Here is a 25,593-nt window from a genome sequence, read left to right as displayed (position 1 = left end):
CTCCACGTATATATTAAAAATACCTCTCCCTCATTTAAAAGAATGCACAAACACAGGGCAAAGGCTTTGCATAAGCAAATCATACCTTTTTTTGGTGAGCTGATGCAGACTTATAGGTTACCCAGAGCTGCTCACCAGCCAGGCTACAGTCATAAGGCTGGTTCTATTAATCTTTACCCATTTCTGTCTTGAAATGAAAGTAAGGATGGGAAAGGGGTGGCAGATAGGTTTTTGCAACATAAGCTAGGAACAAGCTTTGTGCAACCTGAAAGGTAGTTTAAGAACCATCACTTGTGCATGTCCTAGTAGGTAATACCTGAATGGTCAGTACCAAGAGTTGCAATGGCCTTCCCTATGTAACTTCAGAACGGGGCCTTGGCTGTCATGCTGAATGTAGCCACCAAAGCACTCTAAACAAGGGATTTGCTGCAGGCTAAGACGTGACACAGTATTTTTACAGCCCCTGCTGAGATGCCTTCTTCAATAGAGTAAATAATATTCTGGAACAGGAAATAACTGGAACAGGAGTCCAGTCTGTTGAAAGATGGGCAGGTGGCTGATTGAGCTTTCCACCATTTCAAAAACAAAACTATGAGGGTCAAAAAACAAGAAGGAAATGCACTTAAAAATTTCCTACAAATAACACTAGTCCAGCAGAGGGAAAAGTTCACTTCCTATTGTGTGGGGCTTTCTAACTTGTGGGGTGTTTTCCAGTGTCCACTTCCACTCTTCCCTCCTACCACCACCCACAAGAGCTTTCTCTTGGATACTTCTAGGAGTGACTATATATATACATATCCCTTGCTCTATATTTACAAGGTCTAGTAATACTATAACAACAGCCTAGATCTACCTAAGCATTTCTGCTATTTACTCTGTCTGATGCAAGAGCTACATTACATTTTCTGCACCAGCTAAGCACTGCTCAAGCTATTAATACTATTTTATCTCTCTCCCTGGAGGCAAAATCATTAACCCTCACAACCCAAGAACACTGAAGTGGTCAGATATACATAACACTGTTGATTCCCCATTGCTCTGAGGCGGATGCACTGCTTTTCATAGTCAACTATTTACAATCTTAAGCCCACCCGTTTCCTCCTTGATATACAAACATAACCAACTTCTCCCCTCCCACGGCTGTGCCTTAAGCACGTTGGCAGAATCTAAAGTAGTACACAACACTGAGGAGGTGGGGCAAAATGATTTCAAAAGACAAAAACCGAGGAACTGCCTGAGCTGAAGATATCAGCAATCTGCCCATCCCTCACAATTTTTAGAAGCCTTAAAAACGAAGGCACTAATTCATGAGGTATCCATACCAGGAGGGCTGTTCCTGCTGAATACAGCTCTCCGCAACCATTTGCCAAGAGGTGAGTTACCACAGGTCTTGTGCTGAATACAGCTCTCAGCAACCATTTGCCAAGAGGTGAGTTACCACAGGTCTTGACAGCACAGCCTAGCTCAGTCTCAGACACTAAAGAGGGCTGGGCCCTGGTCAGGACGTGAATCGGAGACCATCAAGGAAGTCCAGGGTTGCTACGCAGAGGCAGGCAATGGCAAGCCACCTCTGAGCAGCACTTGCCTTGAAAAGCCATTAAACTGGCTGTGACGTGACAACCCTTTTCACCACCAAGTTATATATGTAACCCAAGTGGTAAGCTAGCTTTGCTGTGCTGTTTTACTAGGTGGCAATAAGAATATTGCCCCCACTGCTTCCACACAGAATATTTTTTTTGCCTCCTTGGTTCCATGTGTGCAGAAAGGAAGAGGCCACAGCAGCTGTGATGGCTTGAGAACCCATACAAAGTCACGGTGGAGCATGTATGGAAAGACAGGATAAAACTGCAGGGGAAAAATGGATGAAAATATGCAGGAAACTCCTACAGGTGGCAGCTCTTGCTGAACACCCTGGTGGCTCCACAGCTACCATGAAAGCAGCCAGTATTACCTGGATTTTTCGACTGGCCTGGTTTGCACCTGTAACCAAATGAGGTAGTCGGCTTCCGACTAAAGGCAAGGGGCTCCATTTTTTAACATTCCACCCCACCCCTCAAAAAGCCCCTGTAGTTTAGAAGTAGCGCAGCAGTGAGGAAAGGGTACCAGGCTGAGCCTGTTCCCTGCTGTGCAGGCAGTTTATAGGCAGAGGAGTTATCACAAACACTCAGCCTCCCCACTGCTGCAGCTCCCTGCTTTGGAACTCTGACCTCCTTCATTTGGCTGCATGTGCAGAGCAGGAAGTCCAGGTGCAGCACTGTAGAAAAAGTTTTCCCTGCCATGTAACAGGACAATAATACACCTGCCATTTTCCATGTGGTCAATGGGTACATAGACGAACACCGTCTCTACACAAAGGAAAAGCCCGAGACCTTGGTAAAACGTTGCATTTAGCTAGCACAACAGTCGCTGCATTTTCTGACAGTGGCTCTTCTTTAGCCCTTAGGAGATTAGACATAAAAGTAAACAAACGTGGGTTATATTTGCATTGCTGCACAAGCTGCACTTTAGTAGCTGGGTTGAAATATGCTACATGAGAATGGAAGGTGGCAGAGTTGTACAGAATACATTCCCTCACCCCTGAACAACAGCTATCAGCCTCAACTTATCTGGTATTAGGAAGAAATTCTCGAGCCCAAGGCTCTCTCTCCCCACCCCCCTTGACATTTCAAAAATGAAAGTCAACACCGCAGTATAACATTGAGTCTGAACAGTAGCCTGCCCTGTCAGGAATGGGAAGTTTATAATATTCAATATTGCATTTTTACTTCTTTTTCCTCCTTTGAAATCAGACTTGTCATGTCCTTCAAGACCACAGCGTCTGGTATTTAAAAGCTTCCTTTAAATAAGTGAATACTCCCTTCTGCCTATCTGCCCATTCCTACTGTACAGCCCTGTAGGCCCCTACTGCTGTCAACACCAAGCCAGCTTTTATAAATGAGGTAAAAGCCGCAATGAGCTCCATCAATCCCAGAAAGGGGGGAGAGAGAGAGCAACAGTCTAGAAGCCACCTACTGTCCTCAAGCAGGATAGATTTCATAAACTAAAGCTCCTGCACAATATAATTAGGCATACAGCGCTAGATCTACTAGGGGATCGTGATACAGGCTTTCCAAATAAAAACCTGGAAAGCAATTTTTTGCTTGTGGGGAGGGCTGTGAGGAAAGTATGAACTGCATAGGCTTTTTAAAAAGAGAAAACACACGTTAGAAAGCGGCTTATAAAAGAAACACATTGAGGAGCCCTCTTCTCTCTCTGCACACTGAGAGAATAAATTGACCACAAGGTGGCTGTTGAGTGCCCGCTCCCCACATACGAGCAACACAGCAAAAACAGTGCTGCCCAACCCCTGCGGCTCTCCTTTCTGGCACTGCCTTTGTCACTCTTGAGGCGAAGAACTTGAGGTAGCCAGTTAGCATGGGTGTGGCACTGGGAGGGGTTAAGAGACGGGCTCTCCGTGTACCCGGAAGCGATAGATGCAGGTATACTCGGGGTGGCCCCAGTTGCTAAGAACTCTCAGTTCCACCAGCTGGAAGGCTGCACTCTGATCTTCAACCTGAAGAGGGAAAGGAGTAAAAAGACTTGACTAAGAACCAGAGACGCTTTAGACCTCCATTCTTCTGTGGAGGCAGAAGGAAGAGTGGATGAGCTAGAGTGAGGGAGGAGCCTAGCACAGCCTGATTTTCTCTGAAGTCCACAGCCTACATGGCTGGAGAAGTAGCCTGCCCAGCCAGACGTAGGGAGAAATTTGTATACCAGCTTCTTCATTCCCAGCCTTAATTGTTAAAAAATGCCTCTCTAGCCGCTTTCCCCTCATCCCTCTGCAGTGAAAGGAGCTAGAGATGTAAAGGTGGAAATTCAGCAAACATGATGCATGTATTATTATGGTTGTCCATGGCCCATTTAAAACAAAACTGAAAAAGCCTTGGAGACTCTGGGGAGGAGGAGGGAGTTCTGGCTGCTGCTGGGAACTGGGGCAGGGATACCTGCCATGTGGAAGGCCTGCACTGTATCAGCAGCAATGGGGAAACCACACAAGCCTCTCCCTATGTGGGAATTACTACAAATTCCCACCATAAAGTACCTCACTGGATTGTGAGGAGAAAAATTAGAACAAAAGTGGAATCATGTATGGTACCCTCAGTTTCCCGAAGAAGGGGTGGGATTTTTTGGGGGGAAATAAAGGTTATAGATCAGGTTCCCCCCAAATCCACACTGATGTTCCAGACATGACCTTGAGAATCTGTGTTTCTGTAAGAATTTAATGAGTTCTGCCCAGTTTTACTTTATGCCAAAACTCTACAAATGTTTTCAGAGGACTGAAGACCAGGGGTGCCCTTCTGAGCGTGACATCGTTGCCATCTGCCACCTAAAATATTTTGCAGAGCTCTCCAGGGCTATTTTTGGGCAGGAACGCACAGAAACAGAGTTCCGGCTGGCTCCCAAGTTGGCCACGCCCAGCAGGAACTCCTTAGCATAATAGGCCACACCCAACAGCAGAAACTCATTAGGATTGGCTACATTAGGGGTGTGTGGCCTAACATGCAAAGGAGTTCCTGCTACAAAAAAGGCCCTGGGTTTTGACAACAAACAAGGTAAACAGAATAACAAGCAAAAGGTGGGTGTGGCTGGATAACCACACTTCTGGTAACATGTGGGTGCGGCCTAATGTGCTAATGAGCTGTGCTGTCAGGGGTGTGGCCCAATATGCTGAGTTCCTGCTGTTGGGTGTGGCCTATTATGCTAATGAGTTCCTGCTGGGCTTTTTCTACAAAAAGAGCCCTGGTCAGCTCTCATAGTTGCACAACTGAACAGCTTTCGGTATGCTCCTGCAAAAAGCATCAGAGGCTAGCATATGCAATGGTTGAAGTGATGGATTCAGACTGGGAGAGGTTTGAGTTCAAATCCCTGTTCAAAGAGCACTGGGTGACTCTGGACTAGTTGCTGTCTCAATCGAGCCTAACTTGCAAAATTGCCAGGTAGATGAAAAGGGGAGACACCAGTGCACAGTGACTGCAATCAAAGCCCACTGAAATCGGAAGGCTGACAGCCAAGCGAGACACTTGTTTTTGCAGTAGCAAAAAAATGGGGAAATACTACCCCCCGTGAAGTTTTCGTGCAAAAAACAGCTGGGAGGAGAGGTAGGAGCCCTTTCTCCCCCTGCAAGCAGTGTCCTGAGCCCAAACAGGCTCTGCTTTATTTTTTAATAGTCATTCTCTGCAGCTGCTATGGGGAACCCAGACACGGCTCTTTTAAAAAAAGGAGTTGAGTTTGGCCCTTAGAAGATGGAATGCTGAATAAGAGAATATTTACAATGCAGTCTTGTGCAGAATTACACCAGCCCCAGCCACAGGAAAATCCATAAGCAATTCCTCCCCTAGTGCTTATCCCCAAATTCTAGGGATAAAAGAGATGGTGTCTCTGACCACAATGAGGGTTACAGTTTGGGCAATAATGAGGGTCTTGCCCTGGACACTGCCAGTCAGACTGTGTTAGCTAAAGAATTGGCAGGCTGATGACGGGGAATCCTGTTCAGCTCTATTGTTCCATGATCTGATAAACTCACAGACTGGAACAAAGAAAACCTTGCTAAATGCAGAGAGAGCTTAGATGCTCTCATTATCCAGTGTGACCCAGTGAGGTTCATGTCACCATGCAAGGCTTTCGAGTCACTGAAGTTTAGCAAACTTACATTTAATTTATCATTTTTACCTGGGGGTGGAGTGGCTGGCTTTCCTGCCCCAGGCCATTTCAATGAACAGCCCTGTTGCCGTATCTTAGAAGCTAAAGCATTCCAATTGGCTAGCATGTGGTGCAGCCCATCCTCTGGGGTCTGCAGTGGCCCCCTCCAACTTTCATATCTGCTTCTTGTCCTCTTTCCTACCTGCAAAGGAAATGTCTGGATGGGGTCCTCATCCTGGTTGTACATGAACTTCCCAAGGTGAATGCCCTCTTGCTGACCTTCTTCATTTAAACCCTGTGGAAACAAAGGTTTGGGGAGAGGGAGACAAGGGCCGTGGGGAGAACAGAGCAAGGACAGGATTGGGGGGTGGGGGGGTGGGTACAAGTGTAGTTAAATGCTCCTCTTGTAGCTGCATGCTGAAACACACATACACAACAGTAAAGGGACAAGGGGTTTATAGGAGCAGAAGGGGGAAAAAGAAGGCTGACATTTATGAATACTTAACCCCCTTCCTACCCTCTCAAAGACTGAGCCAGTTAAGGAATCTCACTGGGCATTCCTACACTATAGACTTAATACTCATTCCCTCTCAACTAGGAAGCCTGGAGAACTATAGTCCTGTGAGAGGGACTGAGGCAGGGTTGCCAATCTCCAGGTAACACCTGGAGATCTCCCGCTATTACAGTTGACCTCCAGATGACCAAGATCAGTTCCCATGGAGAAAATGGCTGCTTTGGAGGGTGGACTCTGTGGCATCACATCCCTGCTGAGGTCCCTCTCCTCCCCCAGCCCTGGTCTTCCCCCCCCCCAAAAAAAATCTCCAGGTATTTCTCGAACCAGAGCTGGCAGCCCTTGACTGAGCCGTCTGACACACAGAATGTTCACCAACCTTACCAAACTACACATCCTAGGATTTGGAGGGGAAGCCATGATAGCTGAATTAGCAGAAAACAGGCACAACATTTGTGTTGTGCAGACAGACATTTATTTATTGTATGTAGCCAAAGGCCATCTCAAAAGGGGATTAAGTATATAGTGGTAGATTTGTGTTGTAGATACAGCAGCCTGTTGACCCTTGCTAATTCCTTATCTTGCAACTGTTTTCCCTCATTTATTATTTATTTCTTAGATTCATTTTTTAATACTGCCCTTCCCTGTAAACAGGGCTTAGGGTGGTATATAACAGTAAACAACCATAGTTGTAATTAAAGTTAAAATATTAAAAGTACCATAAAATCCCAGTAGTCAACTTAATTAGATGGCAGTGGGAACTTCTAACTGTGCCACTGCCTTGGGGGGGGGGGCGCGCAAGGGCCAAGAGTGCCAACCAGGTGGAGGCTGCCACTGTCCTCAACCAAACACCCAGCAGAACTGCATGAAGTCCCACAGGGCACGGATGTTACTCGGCAGAGAGTTCAACCAGGTTGGGGCCGGGGTACTAAATGCCCTGGCCAAGGACAGCCAGATGCCTCTTGGGCCGGGGACCACAAGCAAGTTTTTATCTGTGGAGCATAATGCTCTTCAAGGGTTTTATCAGGAGAGGTGGTCTCGAAGATACGTGTGTCCCAGACTGTTAAGGGCCTTAAAGGTAAGCACTAAAACCCTGAACCCGATCCAGTGCTCCACCGGTAACGAGTGCAGCTTCTGGACCAGATGGACCTCCTCCTCCAAGTGAACATGTGAAGACATTCTCCCACTGCACCTGGTTGCAACTTGCCCTGCTACATGCAGAGATTACTTACGAAGACTGTGAAGTCCTTGGGGGCGCTGGGAATGGTTCCTTTGGGCGAGAGGGATCTGGGGATGTGTTCTAGTGTCACTGCAGTGGGATGGACTTTGCTTGAAAGGCGGATGACAGCAAAGCCTTGGGAGCCTTGGAAAGCCCAGCAGTTCCCAGGGTAGACATCTGGCTGTAGTGCAGGCAGACAAAAAAGAAGAAGAAGAAGAGATTGGATTTATACCCCGCCCTTCACTTGGAGTCTCAGAGCGGCTTACAAACTCCCTTCCCCTCCCCACAACAGACACCCTGTGAGATGGGTGGGGCTGAGACAGCTCTGACACAAACTGCTCTTTTTCAAGGACAGCTGTGCCAGAGCTTGTGACTGACCCAAGGTCACATCGGCAGGTGCAAGTGGGGGAATCAAACCCGGTTCTCCCAGATTAGAGTCCGCACACTTAACCACCACACCAAAGAAGCACACCCCACAATTCTTGGGTAACAGTAACAAGTACACATATGACCCTTCTGTTCTAAAGGTACAGGGACACCAAGTGACCATTCTACCAAGAGAGAAGAGAAGAATCACCCCTTGGTAGCAGTTCACAGATTTAAAATGTCCCTTTGACCTGTGTAATGTCTCCTCAATCCATAAAATTATGTAAATTTACTTTGAAACCCACCTTAAAACAGGGAACCAATATATTAATCTCAACACACTGCAGAAGCAAATTTGCTATGCTAGGGAATGAACAGGAAAGAGAGCAATTCATCTCTTATGGTTTTCAGGATGGAATTACACATTATCATCAACACAGAAATACTACTGGAAATTGCACTGCTAAGTCAAGTGCACTCTTTCACCCTCTCATAACACGGGGGTGCTGGTGGTGATGTTGACAGCATCGTATCATTGTTACCTGCCCCAGTGACATCCACCAATGAAGAGGAATGGGGGTCCTCAAAGTGGTATTTCTAGCCTCCCAATAAATCTCTGAGACAGTTCAGCCCAAGAGATGTGATCTGTTCTGCTTGACAGTAGAGCTGGGATTTGAATTTGTAGAGAAGCCCCAGCTCCAGAATACAGAAAGCCTCACCCAGGGCTGAGAAAGCATGGCCATGTAATTTTCTGCAATTACAATGTCTTGAATCCAGATCATAAAACAAAAAAAACAATGGCATGAACCCCAAGGCATGACTGAGTTTCTCAGCGCCCACTCCCAGCTGGTGTAACATTTATGTAAAGTTTTGGTTTTTTAAAAAGTCCTCCTAGACTAGCACTCAAGCAGAACAGAAAACGTGGCCACCCTATTGTTCATATTTGATTCTGCTTGTTCATTGAGCCAGCCTCTCATGCCCTCTCTTGCTCAGCCTATGATATCTCACAAGGTTGTTGCAAGGATAAGGTGGGATAACCCCCATGCATACTGGGCCTCTTGGAAGAAAGGCTGGATTGAAAAAAATAAAGGAAGAACAGAGTAACTGAAGGCAACACAGGAAAAGAACTCTGTGTTGACCCCTACCTGCAGAATGACCCGTGGAGACTGAGAATGATACCACAAAGGGATCCCAAAGAGACTCAGCAGGGCTGTTTTGGTCTCGTAGGTTTCTGAGCACCGAGTGCTGATCACGCTGGCCCCTGTAGTTAGAAGAGACAGATGAAGCCGAACCACACCACGATGCCCTCAGGTCAAAGATTTAAAAAGGCTGACACACTAACCATTGAACAGGATTAGCAATCTCCTAAAAGAATCCCTTAATAGAGACAACCTGAGCTGCTTCCATCCCAAGGTGATTTTCTGGGACTGTCTGGCTGTTGACGCGATTCTGTGTGAAACCGCCTATTCTCCACTCACCTTTTTCTTTTTTAAATTACTTTGAGGAGCACTGGTAATGCAGTGCCGCACAGAAATACCGTACTTTTTTAAAAAAAGTTTTTTAAAACTTCTATGTATTTGCAGACGCTTCTAACAATCCCCTCCCCTCTGTCTAAAAGGAAGGCAATTCTTTTCTGTTACGCATTAGTCCTTGCCAGGACTGTCCCCCTTGCAGTCATCCACACATGAAGGGCATCTGACAAGTAACTGACTGGGTCTTCACCAAAGTCCTGCAACTGCCCTGCTTCCCTCTCAGACACAAGAAACCGCTCCTGCCAAAAGTGTTCTGCCTGGGAAATACTCTTTTGGTTTTTTACAACAGGTTTAAAATGAAACAGATTTGTTTGTGGAAGACTAGGCTATGACAGCATGACATTGTACAGAAACATGAAAAAAAAACCTGCACATGAGATGTGGGAAATACATGATCTGGAAGCAGCCCAAGGGAGACTGAATTTTGCCACTGGACTACTGTACACAAATTTGCACACTTTATTTTGGTTTTAAAAAACTGGGGAGGGGTTAGGATCTTTCTCTGAAGATGTTTCAGCTTGTGGAAGGGGGCGATGAAGCATTCAGAAACAACAGGAGATGCAGAAACGGGCTTCTCTGGATTTCATGCTTGTATTTGAAATTCCCTAAGAAGGGCTTTCCTTCATTTTCATTTTCCTCACTTATGTGTTCCTGTTGCTTTGGGGTATTTTTTCTGTTCCATGTGTTTTGCTTCCTCTAGTCATCGATTTGATATTACACCACTTTATGTCTGGCACAAAAAGCCTGCAGTTTAAATCTGCAGGGAGATATGTCAGACATAACAGAATGTAATATCAGATTGACCCCCTATAAGGAGCAAAACACATCCAGAACAGAAAACCCCCCAAAGAAACCGGAAGACACAAGAGAAGAAAATGACAATGCAGAACAGCCTGAAGTCTCAGTTATTCTTTAAGTGTTAAAAGCTTGTTTCCTTTTTTTAATTACAAAACAAAACATGATTCTCAGGCTCTCCTCCCCCAGTCCTCTGTCACAGCATGGAAATGATTCAATAGATCAACAGGCCAGTTACATTTTCCTGTGATCTGAAATCATCTTACTGTGGCAATAAATTCTTATTGAGAAAGAGCAGTATTTTACAAAACAGAGGGAATGGTTGGCAAAGTTTTGAAATATGGCTGAAATGGTTAAGACTTAACTAATTTAATACACAACAAAGTTAGAGTTCAGTGGCTACTGGACTCAAACTTTGTTTTGCTGCTTCAGACCAACACTACTACCCACCTGAATCTAATTTAATACAGTCAAAGAGTAACTGCGGTTCTAGAAAACCTTTCCAGCAGGTCTTGACATTATTTCATTGATTATATGAACTTTAGTCATAGTATACACATTTTTACAGATCACTTTCTTATCTTTGATATTGGATGCGTTTTGTTGTCCTTTGTACTTGTACTGCATTTTAAATATATTTTATATATCTAATAACGTTAAAAAATACAACTCTCTGGTCTCCATACCTGCAGATTCAAGGGCGTAGTCAACCATTCCAATGCGATCCTCACTGTAGCGTCTTAGGGCCTGCTTCACAATGCGGTCCACTTGCTGAAACAAAACAACAGGGCTGACTTACAAAGACAAGCATTACAGACCTCTAAAGCTTGATTTTCTTGAGAGGTTCTAGTCGAGAGAAAGAGATTGAGTTTCTAGACACTCTAAATGACTGTGCTATGGAGCAGATGGTCACAGAACCTACCAGGGGAGAGGCGATCCTTGATTTGGTCCTAAGTAACACTCAAGACCTGGTGAGAGATGTAAAAGTGATTGCACCGCTTGGGAACAGTGATCATAATGTTGTTGAGTTCAACATTTGTACAAATAGGGAATTGGCCAAAAAGACTCACACAACCACTTTTAACTTTAAAAGGGGTAATTTTTCTGATATGAGAGGAGATGTGGGGAGGAAACTGAAGGGAAAAGTAGAAAGGGTCAAAACCATTGGGGAAGCTTGGAAACTATTTAAAACTACGATTCTAGAAGCTCAAAAAAATATATTCCACAGGTTAGGAAAGGCACAAACAGGTATAAGAAAAAGCCTTACATGGTTAACAAACAAAGTAATGGAAGCTGTAAAAGGTAAAAAGGATTCCTTTAAGCGGTGGAAAGCTAGTCACAGTGAGGGGCTGATAAAACGGAACACAGGCTATGGCAAATAAAATGCAAGTCTGTGGTCAGGCAGGCAAAAAGGGAATATGAGGAGCATATAGCAAAAAACGTAAAAACCAACAATAAAACTTTCTTCAAATACATTAGAAACAGGAAACCAGCCAGGGAGGCAGTGGGGCCCTTGGATGACCAAGGGGTAAAAGGAGTACTGAAGGATGATAGGGAAATGGCTGAGAAGCTAAATGCATTTTTTGCCTCCGTCTTCACTGTGGAAGATGAGAGGTGCTTGCCCACTCCAGAGCCGCTGAGTTCGGGAGGGGTGTTGAAAGACCTGAGTCAGATTGAGGTGACGAGAGAGGAGGTCCTAAAACTGATAAACAACTTAAAAACTGATAAATCACCAGGCCCAGATGGCATACATCCAAGAGTTCTGAAAGAACTCAATTGTGAACTTGTGGATCTCCTGACAAAAATATGTAATCTCTCCTTAAAATCAGCCTCCATTCCTGAGGACTGGAAGGTAGCTAATGTCACTCCCATCTTTAAAAAGGGTTCCAGAGGAGATCCGGGAAATTACAGGCCAGTCAGTCTGACGTCGATACCGGGTAAATTGGTGGAAACCATTATTAAGGAAAGAATTAGTAGGCACATAGATGAACAAAACCTATTGAGGCAGACTCAACATGGGTTCTGTAAGGGAAGATCTTGTCTCACTAACCTGTTAATGTTCTTTGAGGGGGTGAACAAACATGTGGACAAGGGGGATCCAATAGATATTGTTTACCTTGACTTCCAGAAAGCTTTTGATAAAGTTCCTCATCAAAGGCTCCTAAGTAAGCTCAAAAATCATGGGATAAAAGGACAAGTCCTTTTATGGATCAAAAACTGGCTAATTAATAGAAAACAGAGAGTGAGTATAAATGGGCAGTTCTCTCAGTGGAGGGTGGTAAGCAGTGGGGTACCGCAGGGATCAGTACTTGGTCCACTGCTTTTTAACTTGTTCATTAATGATTTGGAGTTGGGAGTAAGCAGTGAAGTGGCTAAATTTGCGGATGATACGAAGTTGTTCAGGGTGGTGAAAACCAGTGAGGATTGTGAGGCACTCCAAGGGGATCTGTCAAGGATGGGCGAGTGGGCGTCAACATGGCAAATGGGGTTCAATGTGGCCAAGTGCAAGGTGATGCACATTGGAGCCAAAAATCCTAAATATAAATACACGTTGATGGGGTCTGAACTGGCAGAGACTGATCAAGAGAGAGATCTTGGAGTTGTAGTAGATAACTCACTGAAAATGTCGAGACAGTGTGTGACTGCAATAAAGAAGGCCAATGCTATGCTGGGGATTATTAGGAAGGGTATTGTAAACAGATCAGCCAATATCATAATGCCGCTATATAAATCAATGGTGCGACCTCATCTGGAATACTGTGTGCAATTCTGGTCACCACACCTTAAAAAGGATATTATAGCTTTGGAAAAAGTGCAGAAAAGGGCAACTCGAATGATAAAAGGGTTGGAACACTTTCCCTATGAGGAAAGGTTAAGGCGCTTAGGGCTCTTTAGCTTGGAGAAACAACGACTGAGGGGTGACATGATTGAGGTTTATAAGATTATGAATGGGAAAGAGCAGGTAGAGAAAGGGTTACTTTTCTCCCTTTATCACAATACAAGAACTCGTGGGCACTCCATGAAATTGCTGAGCGGTCAGGTTAGAACAGATAAAAGGAAGTACTTCTTCACCCAAAGAGTGATTAACACTTGGAATTCACTGCCACAGGAAGTGGTGGCGGCTACAAGCATGGACGGCTTCAAAAGGGAATTAGATAAGCATATGGAGCAGAGGTCCATCAGTGGCTATTAGCCACAAGGTATAGATAGGGACTCTGGGGCAAGTGATGCTCTGTCATCTTGGTGCTTGGGGGGGTCAACAGTGGGATGGCTTCTAATGTCCTGGCCCCACTGGTGGACCTCCTGATGGCACTGGTATTTCTGGCCACTGTGTGATACAGAGTGTTGGACTGGATGGGCCTTTGGCCTGATCCAACATTGGCATCTCTTACGTTCTTATGTTCTTAGGTTAGCGTTCCTTCATACAAACCACAAGGGCTTTCATAGAGATAACTGTGCAGCTGTGTTGACAAAAATCCACAGGCTCGTTGTACAATCAGCAGCACACCAATACATGGCTAGACCACTGGAGCTACACAACAGGCCAACATATGACACCAGTTACGTGGGACAATTCGATGCTACCCACTTCTCAGTGAAGAGACATCAGTTGCTCCCAGCCACACACATAATACACACAGTGTCTTAGGTCTCTTTTACATTGGCTTTGGAAGGCAAACAGATTTTTTAAAGGTTTTATATACATTAAGGATAAAATGCGAAAAACAAACAACATTTTGTTTTGCAAAACTCAGATCAAACTTCACTGTGGGAGGACCATGTTTCATCTTTAAGGTGTGTGAAAACTTTTTTTAAAAAATCTGTCTTCAGAAGCCAAAGTGGACTAAAGAAACTGTATGAAAGGGATTTGCGTTGAAGTCAATGACCTGCTGAAAGCGAGCAAGAACTGTCAACACCCTCACAACCTTATGATCGTTTGGTAACAGACACATAGCAGGGGAGATAGGTCAAGGCTTACCACGTGACAGGCCCAAATGGTATATAACCAAATGAACAGGCAGACGTGGAAAGAGGCAGTGGGATGGCTGAGGCTGCCACCTGGTGAGGCCTGTTAGTGTTCCATCCAGTTTGAGGCAGGCTCCATCATCGTGTTTTCAAAAAAACTATCACTGTACATGTGTATGCACAGGGATGGATTTTAGAAAAACAATGGCGGCCACAAAGAAAACACTGCGTATCCATTAAAAAAAAGCAAAAACATATTCATGCATGCAATAGGAGCAAAACTCAGGGCAGCAGAATGGAGGAACAGGAGTTAATCTCGAGGGTGGCAAAATATGCCCAAGGCTAGTTGTGAATGTGATATATGGATCATTTACTAAATGAAACCCAACCACAGGCTGTAGGAAAACATTCCCCATAAGCAGCACACTGAAAGCTCTTGGGCAGGCATGGGAGTGGTTCAGAGGGGAGGAGCTGTCCAGGTGCAGTTGGGCTCTGGAGGCTGGATAAACCTGGGAGCTCCAGGGCTGAGTAAACTATCAGCCATGCACTGTTGTGCTGTAGGCACAGCGTTTCAGGGCTGAGATATGATGCAGAAAGAAGGAGGCAGGGAAGATAACACCTTACACAGGGTGGGGTGACTTATACTGTCTTTAATAGAAGGCCTAAATACCACAACTACTTGGACAGGAGTGACAGCAGCAGTTAAGTGGTTAAAGATACAAGGAGGGGGAAGAGAGTAACTGAGGAGGGAGCCTTTTGCAGGCTTTACAATAGGCAAAGGGAACACAATAATCTCTTCTTTTTCCCTTGATCTGGGGAATGCCTGATGTAACTTCTCCATGGGAGAGAGTTATCATCCCAGCTTCCTAGAGATGAGACAAGGCAGGGAGCCGCTTCCACGACATTCATCATAGTTCAAGGCAAGAAACCAGCCACACATGACACAAATCAGTTCCATTGGAGCATGAGAATTCAGTCCAACAGTCCAGATATGTGGACCTAACAGCACCTCCTGTATGAACAGCATTCGCCATAAAAATCCCACAGATGCCACTCGGGACAGGTGGCATGCAGGTTCTCACCTCTGGCGTCACTCCTGTGACTCCTTCCATTTGGAGTGCTACCCCGACGTCCCGTGCAGACAATCGCTGGTCCTCAGAGACTTTGGCCAGGATCTTGAGCTCCAGTTTGCGGAGCTGTTCCTGTAGATCCTCACGCTGCAGGAATACACTGCCTTCTCCATCCTGCCTAGATTGTGCCAAGAATTGGCTAAGCCACCTGGGGAACTGGATTTCCACCTAAAACCACCAGAGAGAAGAATGGGTTGGTGAAGACATTCCTCTCCTCTCATCCCTACCTCAAACCAGGCCTCTTACGAGAGCATGTAAAGTGAATTTCAATAGAGATAAGTGCAAAGTCCTTAGGTACAAAAAATTAAAGGCACAGATATAGAATGGAAGGGACTTGGTTTGACAGCAGCACATGTGAAAAGGATCTAGGTGTTGTGGTTGATCACAAGCTAAACATGAGCCTGTAGTGCGATGTGACTGAGACGAAAGCTAATGCAATCTTCGAATGCATTAACAGAAGCATTGTGTCCAGATCACGGGAGGTGGTAGTTCCACTCTATTCTGCTATGGTCAGGCCTCACCTGGAGTACTGTGTCCAGTTTTGGGCACCACATTTTAGGAAGGATGTTGACAAGCTCAAGCGTGTCCAGAGGAGGGCAACCAGAATGGTGAGAGGGTTGGAATCCAAGTCTTACGAGGAAAGGCTGAAAGAGTTGGGTATGTTTAGCCTGGGAAAGAGAAGGCTTAGAGGGGACATGATTGCAGTCTTCAAATATTTGAAGGGCTGTCATGTAGAAGATGGAACAGATCTATTCTCTCTTGCTCCAGATAGCAAGACTAGATCTAATGGGTGGAAATTACAAGGGAGTCGTTACCAGCTAAATATCAGGAGAAACTTCCTAACTGTAAGAGTGGTTGAGCAGTGGAACAGCCTGCCTCAGGAGGTGGTGGATGCTCCTTTGCTGGACATTTTCAAGCGGAGGCTGGACAACCATCTTTTGGCTATACTCCTGCAGAGTGCAGGGGGTTGGACTAGATGACCTGTAAGGTCCCTTCCAACTCTAACATTCTATGACTCTATGACTACAGGGAATGGGATCATTACGTCAACTTCAAATTCATCAACTGTTTCTGTGGGCCATGATAGATGAGGATACCTCCACTGACCCACAGTGTTTGGGGCTATCATGTCGGCTGCATGTCAAGAGACTCAAGTCACTGCTATGGGGAAAAACTGTGGCTTTGATTTTGATACCGAAGTATTATTTTCCTGTAAATTGAGCTAAGTGTGCCATAATCTGATTCACAACATCTGTGATGATTGTAGAAAAAGCTTACTTGTTTTTATCTATTTTTGTATTTGAATAGCTTCCGTTTTTCTAAATAAATATTTTTTGTTTAATTTAAGCCTGTTTTGCCTCGGAATGAAGGAAAGAACTGCATCACATCTCTGGTGGAGACTGACTAATCTGCCTGGTTTCAAGTTTTAGCAGGGCCTCATATTTTTTGTAAAGAACATCAATTTAGAAAGGAAACTGGAGCTATCAACAGGCTCATATGTGTTGAATGCATATATCACCAGGTCTTCAGAGATGCCTATAGATAAAGGAAAATTACAGTGGTACTAGTGCAACTCCTCCCAGCCACATATAAACTGTATGGTGATCTGGAATGTGGTGGAATTCATAAGAATGATCATTCATGTTCCCACAAGGCCACTTTATGAATGTGACTTGAAAATGCCCAAAATAAGGCCACTCACGCATGGGTTGTTTGCCACTGCATGTGCGCTATCAGGAAGTGGATATTTCCCCTCACTTCCCCACAGCATGAGGGTGATTTCATGCACTTCCCAGGATTTCCCATCTTTCCCAAACCAGCTTGGCTGTGACATTTTTGGAAAGATTGCAGTAAAGTCAGGATCTTCCCAGTGCTGACCACATTAGGAACACTTTTCCTGCCCTAGTCCCCATGCTGGCCACCTCGACCCCTGTACCGTCAGGGTTGTTTTTTTTAGATTTTCCTTAAAAATCAGTACTTGATACATTATATCAATATACGATATATGTCATTATGTCATTTATTTATTTACCCAACTTATAGCCCGCCCGCCCCTGTACAACAGGGCTCAGGACGAGTTACAACATTCTAAATTTTTTTTTAAAAAAACAATTAAAACATCAAATAATTCTATAACACTATAAATACAATAAAATGGTAACTCTGACACAGCTAATAGATGGCATGAAAATCCCAGGAGGGGAAAATATCCTGAGGTCCGCCTAATGTGCAAAAAGGGGGAGAGGAAAAAAAGGGGGGGGGAGAAGGAAAGTCAAACTAAGATGGACAAACCGTTGCTGTCCTCCACTGTAGGCCTGGCAGAACAACTCTGTTTTACAGGCCCTGCGGAACTGCACCAGATCTCGCAGGGCCTGGATCTCACCCGGCAGAGCATTCCATCAGGCCAGGGCTGAAAAGGCCCTGTTTCTGGCTGAGGGCAGCCAGACATTCTTTGGGCCAGGGATCACCATAAGATTGTTATGACTGGAATGTAGTGCTCTTTGGGAGGCATACTAGGAGAGGCAGTCCTGAAGATTTACTGATTTAAAAATTAAACAAGGTTCACAGGGGGAGGGGAATGCCCACTGTGGGGACTGGGGGAAGTCTGCCACGTGGAAGCCCCATAGTGTATAGGAAATGCAGGAATCTTCCTTATGGTGTCAGAATACGACTGGTGTGACTAAATGCAAGGAGGATGAATAGTCATCTGATTCAGTTTGATGAAGGTTTATGCTACTCCAGTCCCTACAGAAGCAACGGAATAGCAGAGTGCAGATTGCTCAGATGAGCTGTCTGGCTGTACCAAACCAGGGGTAAAACCACAAGGCCACACAACAGAGGAGGAAAAAAAGTAGGAGCTGTAAACTCACATCCTCTTGTACTCTCTTGATCTGTCCTGGAACAGACTCCACTTGTTTCGCCAAGGCCTTCTGATCTGTGGCCAAGGTCGAAAATTCCTTCTTCAGGCCTGCCAGCTGTGCCTCCAGCATACCCATCTCCTTTTGGAAGTTACCCATCAGGTTTTGTTGTGTAGAGCTTGAAAAGCAAAACAGAAAGACTGACGATGCCCCTGATGTGTAACTGAAGTAGAAAACACTCGAGAATTTCTTTCCTATCACATGGTCCAAAAAGTAAACTGTACAATCAAAGTAGCATAGCTTATCTGTTACCATCACTACACAAAAACAGACCCTGATATTTTGCACAGAATGTGGAATCCTGAGAAATGAAGATTCATCTTATGATGTCTACCCATATGGTTCTTGTGGACAATTATGGGATAAGCCAATGAGTACAGCTGTTTATTTGCTCTTGCTATGAAATAAAAAAATGGCACCTTTATGAATGTTATTCAAAAGGCTCTTTTTGTAGCAGGAACTCCTTTGCATATTAGGCCACACCCCTTAATGTAGCCAATCCTCCAAGAGCTTACAGAGCTCTTCTTACAGGAGCTACTGTAAGCTCTTGGAGGATGGGCTACATTAGGGGTGTGTCGCTTAATATGCAAATGAGTACCTGCTACAAAAAGAGCCCTGCCGGGTACAAAGATCTATTGAGTATGCTGAACACAAAATTACTGGCTCCACAGAGTATGGCACATAATGGTGACAAAATACGTACTATAGACAAATCAGAGAAGGGAATGCAGTGCAGAATTTTTTTATTATTATTAAAGATTCGTGGGTTAGATCCCACAGATCCATTCTGCTAGCAGAGGTGCTTTTCTCTGGTAGAAGAAGTTTGCTTTGATGAGAGAGGCAGAGCCTCTTCTGTTTGGAAAGGCTTCTTCCACCGTACAAAAGTGCTTGCCCTACCTGCATTTTATTCTTTGTATGTTTTGTATGATTCATGTTTTATAAACAAAAAGGATACACAAGAGGTGAATAGAGTTGAGTTCAGATGCATTGCTTCATAAACCTATCCTGCAAATATATGGCTTTACTTTCAAAGACCAATGTTGACTTGAAAATAATAACCTCTGCACACTACACACATTCCCACCACTGCCATTTACAAAAGATTGGAAATGCTGGGTTACAGCTACTTGCTAATGATGCTCAGACTACCTTTGCCACTGTGAAGTCATTTGGACCATCCGAGTCTCCGTATCCTGTAGTCAGAGAAGGGAAACAGAGCAAGGTAAGATAGATATTGTACAGAAAAGCACAAAGGCAGACGTACTACCATCACTCTCAGTCTCCATGGGTCATTCTGCAGGTGGTGGCGGCTACAAGCATGGACAGCTTCAAGAGGGAATTGGATAAACTTATGGAGCAGAGGTCCATCAGTGGCTATTAGCCACAAGGTATCGATAGGAACTCTTGGTCTGGGGCAAGGGATGCTCTGTATTCTTGGTGCTTGGGGGGGGGGGCAACAGTGGGAGAGCTTCTAGTGTCCTGGCCCCACTGGTGGACCTCCTGGTGGCACCTGGTATTTTTGGCCACTGTGTGACAGAATATTGGACTGGATGGGCCTTTGGCCTGATCCAACATTGGCGTCTCTTATGTTCTTACACTTCTAAAATCAAATTATTACCTGGGAAGCCTGAGACACTTTCTCCAAGAGACTGTCAAAATCTTTCTGCACCCGGGATTGGAAAGCATCCAGCTCACTCTGCAGTGAAAAACAGACAATGAAAAGCAGCACAGAGATAACAAGTTCCCAGAAATGACTAGGGCTGTAAACATACTGGAGCTACAGCTGATTTAACTGACTAATAATGGACTAATCTGTTCCAAAGCAAACAAAACAAGCATATATTTACATATAGTGAACCTTTAACAAGTTTTGACTCATTTCTTAGGAAGACCGTACTGCAACATCAACATAATCTTTATTTTAGAATATTTATACTCCACCTGTCTAGTTAGAATAAATGCTCATGGTGCCATATAAAAGAAAACTTTAAAACAGGTCAAATAAAATACCAGTTTTAAATGAGATTAACAATCATTAGCAGAGTCTAAAAACAGAGCACTGGAGAACAGTTTAACTGAAAAAGGCCTTCAGAATGAGGAAAAAAATTAACAGATGAAGGCCTCCAGTTTCCAAATCACTTACAGTTCAGGAGATGATAACTAAGTGAGGAGCTAAAACTCTCACTAAGGAGATATAACATCAAAAGCAAGAACCATGGATATTTTATTTTACATGTTTATAACATGTATAACATGTAACATTATTCACTACGACATGGAGGACGTTGAAAATCCCAACGTTTAATGAGTCGATAACGAAGATTATGGAATGTGCTGAAATGGACAGACTGACAAACATACTAAAAGGAAAAATGGAAGAAAAATTTATGGGATCATGGAGGGTGTTTTATGACTGGTTAAAACGTAAGTACTGAGAAACTAAGACTAAATGAAGAACAATAAGAAAGATGGTTATAACAGTTGTAAAATTTTTAGGAGGAGATTTGCATGCAGAATGTCACATTTGTTTTTTTAAATAAATTAAAAAAGTTTATATATAAACTCTGTATTCTTTCCTTTCCCCTTTTCTATATATAAACTAATAAAACTTTTTTTAAAAAGCAAGTTTGTTAGGGAAGTAGATTTTGGAGTGAAATCATGAATTAACTCATGAATACAAATACAGAATACCGTACCTCAGCATGAGTAATGTTATTAGTGAGCTACAGTAGAGGTGCAATGCTGCACCATAACCACAGAGGAATTCTCCCAGTTTCCAGCAGAAACCAGATTTTTCCTGCACTGGCTGGTTGGCCCTTATGTCAATCATGAAATTACCCAGCCCCTTCTCAGAGCAGGACTATACATTGAACTGAATGATTAGCTGTTGTCTCAGTCACAAAGGTACTTCCTTCCCATTCTCAGAGCAGCTCATCATTTAAATGAAAGGGCTAAACAAACAGCTGACCAGATAGGCATGCAAAATGTTTGATGGAAAAAACCCCCAGCAACCTGTCTGAAGCACTGAGAATGGAAAAGAGGAAAAAGTAATCAGCATTTCATCTGGAGCTTCCTAAGTATGTTGCTTGAGTAGCAAAGTTACACAGCAGAACCACCCCCCAACACTCCTGTTTTTGGGTACATGTAGATGCACACCTCAGCAAAATCTAGAAGCTGTTACTGCAGCTAGTTACTGAAATATGCAAACCTCCCCACTGCACCCAAATGATGCCGCATTCTACTGGGGATGCAGTGCACTGCGCACTCACCCATGAGAGAGGCTTAAATTGATTCCTGCTTCAGTTGGATTTGCAATGTGGATATAAAACCTATGTTGGCAAGAACACCCATGTACATTGCAAATCTCCATTCCTCTGCTCCGTCTCTCACATGAAGAACAACAGATGCTAACACAAATATATACAGACCTTCAAAGGCAACTTAAGCCTTCAAAGAGGCAGCTACTGCTAACCAGTGCAATCCATCTCATTCCAATGACTCCTTCCTTAGAAGCAACCATATCAGCTCTTCCTGGCGACCCCGGATTCCCCAGTCCTAGCCATTCTCTCTCTTTTTTTTTACAGCATTATGTAAAAGGAACAGGAAATGTGGCTGCCAGAACTGAGATTCTAGTGGCAATCTGGAAGAGCGAAGAAAAGTGCAAGGCACTCGTGGGGGACTGGTGGGGAGGAGAGAAAATAGAGAGGTCCACTGGAGGGGCTGTTAGCTACAGGCAGTCAAGCGGAGGTTCTAGATACTTTTCCAAGTGAGACAAGAGAGCTTTCAAAACCGGAGATTAAGCATCCTAAACAAATTAAAACACACAGCCCCGCAGTCTATTTCTTCTAACTCTTCAGTCCCCAGGTGTCTCGATCTGCCACAGCTGCCCTACCTGGAGATGAAGCTCTGTCTCTGTGCGGAAATCTTCTCTCATGGCCATTTCTCGTCTTTTCACCACCCCATCCAGAAGCACCAAGACATCATCTTGCTGCAAAGCTGCTCCTGTCGTGGCTGTGCCTTTCTGGAGTTCCAGCACTGATGCAACATCCTCCAAAGTTTCAAAACGCTTCTCCAGGGCCTGAAGCCGAGATAAAACCCGCTGCTGGGCCTTTTCATCCAGAGGTAGTAAAAGAGGAAGAGAAAAAAAAAAAAAGGTCCATAAGGCTTCCTTAGTTCCATCCCTGACTGAATACTGCTAAGTGGCCTGTGTGGGACTGCCCTTGAAGGTTGTTCAGAAGCTACAAGGCAGGACAGTGTGGCCTGGGTTGCCTGAAAGGTACAAGTGGCAGGGAACATACACTTGTCCTGTGTCAGCTGCACTAACTTTCTGTTTGCTTCCGAACACAATTTAAGGTGCTGGGCATTACCTTCAATGCCTTTGAAAGCTTTGGCTCACTGTCTATTTGGGGGGAGGCTTTGCCCAGATTAACTACTTCACATGTTGCAATACATGGTGAAGTATCTCCCCAAGGAAGAAGATAGGAAGGGGGCAGAACAGGGCTTTTCTTCAAGTGACTAGTCAGTTGCAGTAAGCCGTCTCCAAAGAGGCCCAACACAGCCCCTCTTTCCTGTTTCTTACACGTCAGCGATAACAATTTTGTTTAAACTGACATTTCTGTATGATTGTCCACTTGCTTTACTTCTGTAGCTTTGAAAGCTTTTCCAGGCCCCTTCTCACCAGACTCTGACAAGAACAAGTTGCTACTGTTTGAGGCCCACTGGAGAAATGCAACCAAAATAGACAGGCCTCTGCCCCAAGGACCTTACAATCTAAATTTTGATAGCAAAGTAGCGTGGAAGGGAAGGGAGTGGCCACAGCAAAAAAGGTAATGCAAATAAGCAACAATATATTCCAGTGGATGCCACTCGCTAGAGCAGGTCTCTAGGGACGAAGACAGATGGAGAGTCAAAAAGTGAAGAGGGGATTTTGGTAGTTTCCATCACCTCAACCACATTTGTGCATCTTGGCCCACACTTTATTTTTTGCAGAGGTCTGCAGATATTCCTCATGGTTCCCTTTGTACCAGGAAAAAAATGCCGGCTATAGTAGCCCCCCCCCCCCCCCCCCTGCAGCAATTTGGCCATTGTGTCTATGTATATTAAAAGTGCCATCACGTCTAGAATCTTTTATTTGTGGAGTTTTTTTGATGGTGGGATAAGGTGGATGAATGACTGTAGCCATGAACACATATGTCTTGCTTTAATAACAGCAATATGAAATGCAGGCAGACTACCTGATACATAAGAAACAGGTTAGGACTAAGGGTTGACACAAGTCACAAAACAAGGTTCACAAGATGGACGACAAAAAGCTGTGGTGAGTCCCTTTAGAAGGCTGTGTCTGTCCTCACACTGGATTACAGCTCAGTAACAGCCAACATCCAGCAATGAACCATACAGACCTCCAGACATGGCACAACAGGAAACTATTAAAAGGGGAACTCCCAGTGCTGATCTGTATTTCTGGATACTTGGGAGAAATGATGGGTAAAGAGAAACGCTACTGCTAGCACCCCCCCCCCCCAAGGGCATCTCAGAGATGTTTGGCACTCACCTCATAGAGTGCTGTCAAATCTCCAGCTCCATACACCTTCTCGGTAACAGGGGGGGACAACTTTGCAGCTCCCCAAGAAAACATAGAAGGATAAAGCCCAAAAGGGTAAAAATACCAAGCACCTAACGCCAGAGGGGAAAAAAGACAGAGAAGAATCAGGTTAAAGAGAACTTGGGAATGTCCAATAGAGTCCATAGAAGTGTTACGAAGATTTTTTGTTCAGTCGCAGTCGAGTCCGACTCTTCGCGAGCCCATGGACAAGATCACGCCAGGCCCTCCTGTCTTCCGCCGTCCTCCGAAGCCCACTAAGAAGATTTACTTGTCTCTTAATACCATCATATTGCCTTTCAGAGCCACCCAGTAAAAACTACTGGTAGTAAATTTAAGATAGATAGGAAGTAATTCCTTTCCCCAGCACCTAATTGACTTGTGGAATTGACTGCAAGATACAGCGATGTCCATTAGCTGAGGGGATTTTAAAAGATTAGGCAAGTTCATGGAGGATCTGGCCAGCAAAAGTGATTAGCTGTGACTGTAAGATAGAACCTGCGTGCTCAGAGACAGCCTAACTCAATTTGCAATGAGATGTGGAAACAGCAGGGGGAAACTGACACCACCATGCCCTACATTTGGCTGGCCGCTGCATGAGAAAGAACAGACTCAACAGGCCTGAACCAGGAAGGAAACACGTATTTATTACTTTCCCCCTTCTTTCAAGGAAGGCATGGTGGCTTTGATCCTGTGCTTTACACTCCAGCCACAGACTGTGCAAAGGATGCCGAAGAAACTCACCATAACCAATAGCAGTCAGCAGCAACAGCAGGAGCAGCAGCAAGAGAAGCCTCTTCAAGACTGGATAGCTCCTGGCACCAAACGACAAGAGAAGGGAATAAGCATCCATGTGATTTCTCCCAGAGAGACTCCAGATGTTAAAGAGGCCCGGGGGTCCCCATTTGGCTCCCCTTTCTTTGTATCGCCCACTACAACACATTGTATGTTGTGACATCATTGCACTCTGCGTCTTCTTACTTCCACCCCACACCACTGGAGGGGAGGGAGCAGGGAAACACACAGCACAGGCTGGAGAGCAAGGATGGTCTCATGGAGAGGCTATGATGGGGGGGGGGAGCATAGTTCAGAACCCCACTCAGCCACGAAGTTCACTGGATCTAGTACTTCACAGGATTCTTGTGAGAACAAAACAGGGAATCTGGACTCCTCAGATGAAGGGCAGAATTAAAAGGGCAATGGACAGGTTGATGGATGTTATGTTGTGGTTACTGATACAAAGAGGGAGCAAAGAGACAAACAGCACCACTAATTCTGGATTTCTTATTATTTTCTCACCAGCTCTTGGGTCTCCTTACTATTAGGTTGCATATAGGGATAGCTAATAACAGACAGCCTGGATGAAGATCGGAGGCATAACTGGTGCAGACTGCAGGACTGTGTATGAGCTGTGAAAATCTCAGGTTTCCTATTTTTGCTTTGCGGACTAGCTTCACCTCTTGCCTCCTCCATCCATTCAGGAGCTCTTCCATACCCCGTGTTGTTCCCAACTATTGTGTTGCAAATTCTCTTCTGCACTGACCTTGTTAAGATAAAGACGTCCAGGAGCGAGGCTGCAGTTGTCAGGCGGTACCACGTGGTCCCGATCCACCAGTATAAAAGCCCAAAGAATCGGCCTGCAAAACCCCCGAGGAAACATTAAAACAGCTCTGCCCTCCCCCTTTTGTCTTCTGCCAGGGCACTAAAATGCCACCTTCCCTCCATCCCCAAATCGCTCTTTGGCTGGCATTTCTGAACAAAAGCCTTTCTCAGGATTCGTTTGTCCATTTCCTTGCAGAGAACAGAGCACAGTATAAAAGAGGCTGCCTTTGGCCCACCCAAGGCACTGGCTAAGGCCATTCGATTGCTAGCTTG

At 44.7% G+C, this 25,593-nt stretch overlaps 1 protein-coding gene across 2 annotated transcripts in view; it reads right to left on the bottom strand.

Annotated features, from left to right (window-relative positions):
- Positions 1 to 1,399: 1,399 nt before the first annotated feature.
- The window catches only part of SUN2 (Sad1 and UNC84 domain containing 2), a 42,621-nt gene continuing 18,427 nt past the window's right edge, over positions 1,400 to 25,593 (bottom strand). For both annotated transcript variants that reach the window (XM_015419225.1, XM_015419226.1), the window contains exons 6-18: positions 25,262 to 25,355; positions 24,463 to 24,533; positions 23,671 to 23,792; positions 22,009 to 22,224; positions 19,735 to 19,812; positions 19,266 to 19,309; positions 18,069 to 18,234; positions 15,151 to 15,366; positions 10,789 to 10,873; positions 8,921 to 9,036; positions 7,423 to 7,590; positions 5,882 to 5,974; positions 1,400 to 3,553 (exon numbers count right to left, since the gene is read on the bottom strand). In XM_015419225.1, the coding sequence (XP_015274711.1) occupies positions 3,437 to 3,553; positions 5,882 to 5,974; positions 7,423 to 7,590; positions 8,921 to 9,036; positions 10,789 to 10,873; positions 15,151 to 15,366; positions 18,069 to 18,234; positions 19,266 to 19,309; positions 19,735 to 19,812; positions 22,009 to 22,224; positions 23,671 to 23,792; positions 24,463 to 24,533; positions 25,262 to 25,355 (1,586 nt within the window). In that variant the 3' untranslated portion in view covers positions 1,400 to 3,436. The remainder of the gene's footprint in view (positions 3,554 to 5,881; positions 5,975 to 7,422; positions 7,591 to 8,920; positions 9,037 to 10,788; positions 10,874 to 15,150; positions 15,367 to 18,068; positions 18,235 to 19,265; positions 19,310 to 19,734; positions 19,813 to 22,008; positions 22,225 to 23,670; positions 23,793 to 24,462; positions 24,534 to 25,261; positions 25,356 to 25,593) is intronic.

The sequence above is a fragment of the Gekko japonicus genome, unplaced genomic scaffold (assembly GCF_001447785.1).
Source record: "Gekko japonicus isolate JY-2015 unplaced genomic scaffold, Gekko_japonicus_V1.1 scaffold37, whole genome shotgun sequence".
Lineage (NCBI taxonomy): Eukaryota > Metazoa > Chordata > Lepidosauria > Squamata > Gekkonidae > Gekko > Gekko japonicus.
Note: the sequence above shows the minus strand (reverse complement) of the source record. Positions and strands in the feature narration are given on the sequence as shown.